At 39.7% G+C, this 2,500-nt stretch overlaps 1 protein-coding gene across 1 annotated transcript in view; it reads right to left on the bottom strand.

Annotated features, from left to right (window-relative positions):
• LOC140937600 (beta-1,3-galactosyltransferase sqv-2-like) overlaps nucleotides 1–573 on the bottom strand; it is a 14,716-nt gene extending 14,143 nt beyond the window's left edge. The window contains exon 1 of the mRNA XM_073387147.1: nucleotides 168–573. Coding sequence (XP_073243248.1) covers nucleotides 168–515 — 348 coding nt within the window. The 5' untranslated portion in view covers nucleotides 516–573. The remainder of the gene's footprint in view (nucleotides 1–167) is intronic.
• Nucleotides 574–2,500: the final 1,927 nt, after the last annotated feature.

Raw genomic sequence — 2,500 nt, 5'->3', positions numbered from 1 at the left:
AAGTTGATGTTTTGCTAATCTAAACCTCTTGATATTTGCTTGTTGCCGTCGTCGTCGCATCGTCATCATCGTCTTCGTCGGTAGAAAATTTCGCTATGAATAGCTAAAAATAACGTCATCGTGAGATAACTGGTGATAATTATAAACAAGCTATCTTGCCTTCCTACCTGAGACTGATTGCCATCAGAACAATGTTTCCACCATGTTTCTCTTACTGCCTGTCTTCTTTCAAATCTTGCTGGTGCAGTGGTAACGATGATCAATAGCAATACTGCCGTCTTATTTCTCCCCAAGTCTTTGAAATCAATCAATTGATGGAGAGTTTCGTTTAAATCTGAATCGTCTGTTTCATTGACATCTGTTTGATATTTTGTTGCGGCCATAGGCGCATTTTGTACCTCTGTTAGGCGTTCCTGATTATGGAAAGTGATTGTGAAGTAGACAAAAGTCATGCATGTCCAAACTGATACGAAGGTAAGGGCAACAATTATGACTCGTTTCTTGTTACAAACCATTGGTAGTCATTGGGTTGTTGAGACCAGAACGACGAGCGATCTTGTAGAGCTTAGCCGCATTAACAGTGGATGGACCAAGAGACCCCTGAAAAAAAAAACCAATATCGTGCCACATATTTACTTATCCGAGTAGTGTAACGAAGCTAAAAGCATCCAGAGCATTAGTCAAATGTCCTGGGTTATTATTATAATTGTTGTTGAATGTGAAGAGAAGAGGATCGAAATGCACCCATCAGAGATTGACAATTTGAAGCGCATGTTTCCTGAGAGGTCATCTGAATTTGTTGAATCTTTGATCTTATTTTGTGATTGGTTTATTGTTTAGGGCGAAATGGATGATTAGGGACGAGTTTAACATGAGATCAGGCTCAATTTTCCTTTCGCTTTGTAAATAATATTCCGGCGGGCAAGGCGACACGAAACGACAGCCTGTCAAAAACCTTCTACGAAATGTCTACCGCCCACTTTTTTGATTGATTGACATTTGCCGAATCAGCTAACCAAAATTACTTCCGTTGCTTGTTTTTTTAGTACCCAAATTTTCTCGCTGACTTAAAAAGTAGCTTTAATCTTTTTATTTTTTTTAACTAAAAATAAAACAGTCATCAGCACAATCACATTTCACTTCTTGCGATATTAAAGAAGATGTCGAAGGTTATTTCTGTTGGCGTATAAGGTAAAAAGTTTTCGAAAAGACGGCGACACCAGACGTTCTAGTTGTAATATTTTGGCTAGGCGCACTCGAAATTTCTTTTTTCCTGGTGCCTTTATATTTTCCTCGGCAATTTTCCCAGATTTTCAGTACATAAATCTTTAAAAATCTTGCAGAAATATATCGCAAACTTTTTCAAAGGATATACATAAATTATCTCAGAACAAACCAAACGCGTTTTCAAGTGCCTTAATTTAGTCCCGTGAGTACACTTGTAATTTGCGAATTTACAAGAGAAACAAACGTCTAAATTTGATAAATCCATGTAAATATTATCACTTTGGAAAGACGAAACGACACTACTTAAACTACATGCTCAACTAACCTATAAACAAAACGAAAAACAATATTCCAAACACACTTTCTAGTTCTCCTTTAATTAGTTGGGTTGTTCTTTTACTGCAGGTCTGAAAAGCTCGCTAAATTCATGCATCGAAATTAACAAACAGCAAACAGCCAACGGGAGAGGACACCAGTTTCCCTGGTTTATTTTTTACAAAAAACGAAGGTAAACAACAAGTCTGTTACCCTAAGACTAGCGCCACTAGCTTTTATGATAATGCCTACGAAAACTCCTTGAACAGCGAATTGCGATATTTTTCGTCTAATACTTCACAGTTGGCGATTGAGGCAGTGTCGGATCCAGATCTTGAGATAAGGGGGGGGGGGGGGGGCGGGGAAGGCGGTAATTTTTTTCGGCCCTTCAGGCCTCAGTTTGGTCCAAAAATAAGGGGGGGCCTCCCCTGGATCCGCAACTGTGAGGTTTCTTTCGCAGGGAGCCTCCGCTAGCGTACTCCGTTCAAGTCATTCCCGGTTAAACTTTTAAATGAAACAAGTTTTAAGATGGACAGTATTTTGATTTCCACTCGTTTTTTTTGTATCCAAAGGCACCTTCTTCGCGGTCAGCAACTTGCAGAGGGATTCAACTCCGCGACATACTTACATTAGTTCCGTAAATAGAGCAAATCCTGAGAAGATAATAACAACCATCTGAGTTTTCTGAATTTCCATGGCACATATATATATATGTTATTCACCGGCTGGGAGGTCAGTATTGGGAGAAGCTTTGCCCGAGGTCTTGAGTACCGCCCGAGACCGTAGGCCAATACGGACCGACCTAGGCCGGTGAATAACATTTTTAATTTTTTGTTTTGTTTCGGGAAAAGTTTCCTTCACTCTCCAACCTATTTGTGTTGAAGTAGGACGCGTTCATGTTGATGAAGGGCGCGATCGATTGCAAACCAAAACAAAACATTTCAACGTGATTCTTAGC

The sequence above is a fragment of the Porites lutea genome, chromosome 5, assembly GCF_958299795.1.
Source record: "Porites lutea chromosome 5, jaPorLute2.1, whole genome shotgun sequence".
Lineage (NCBI taxonomy): Eukaryota > Metazoa > Cnidaria > Anthozoa > Scleractinia > Poritidae > Porites > Porites lutea.
This window is presented reverse-complemented; position numbering and strand designations above follow the sequence as displayed.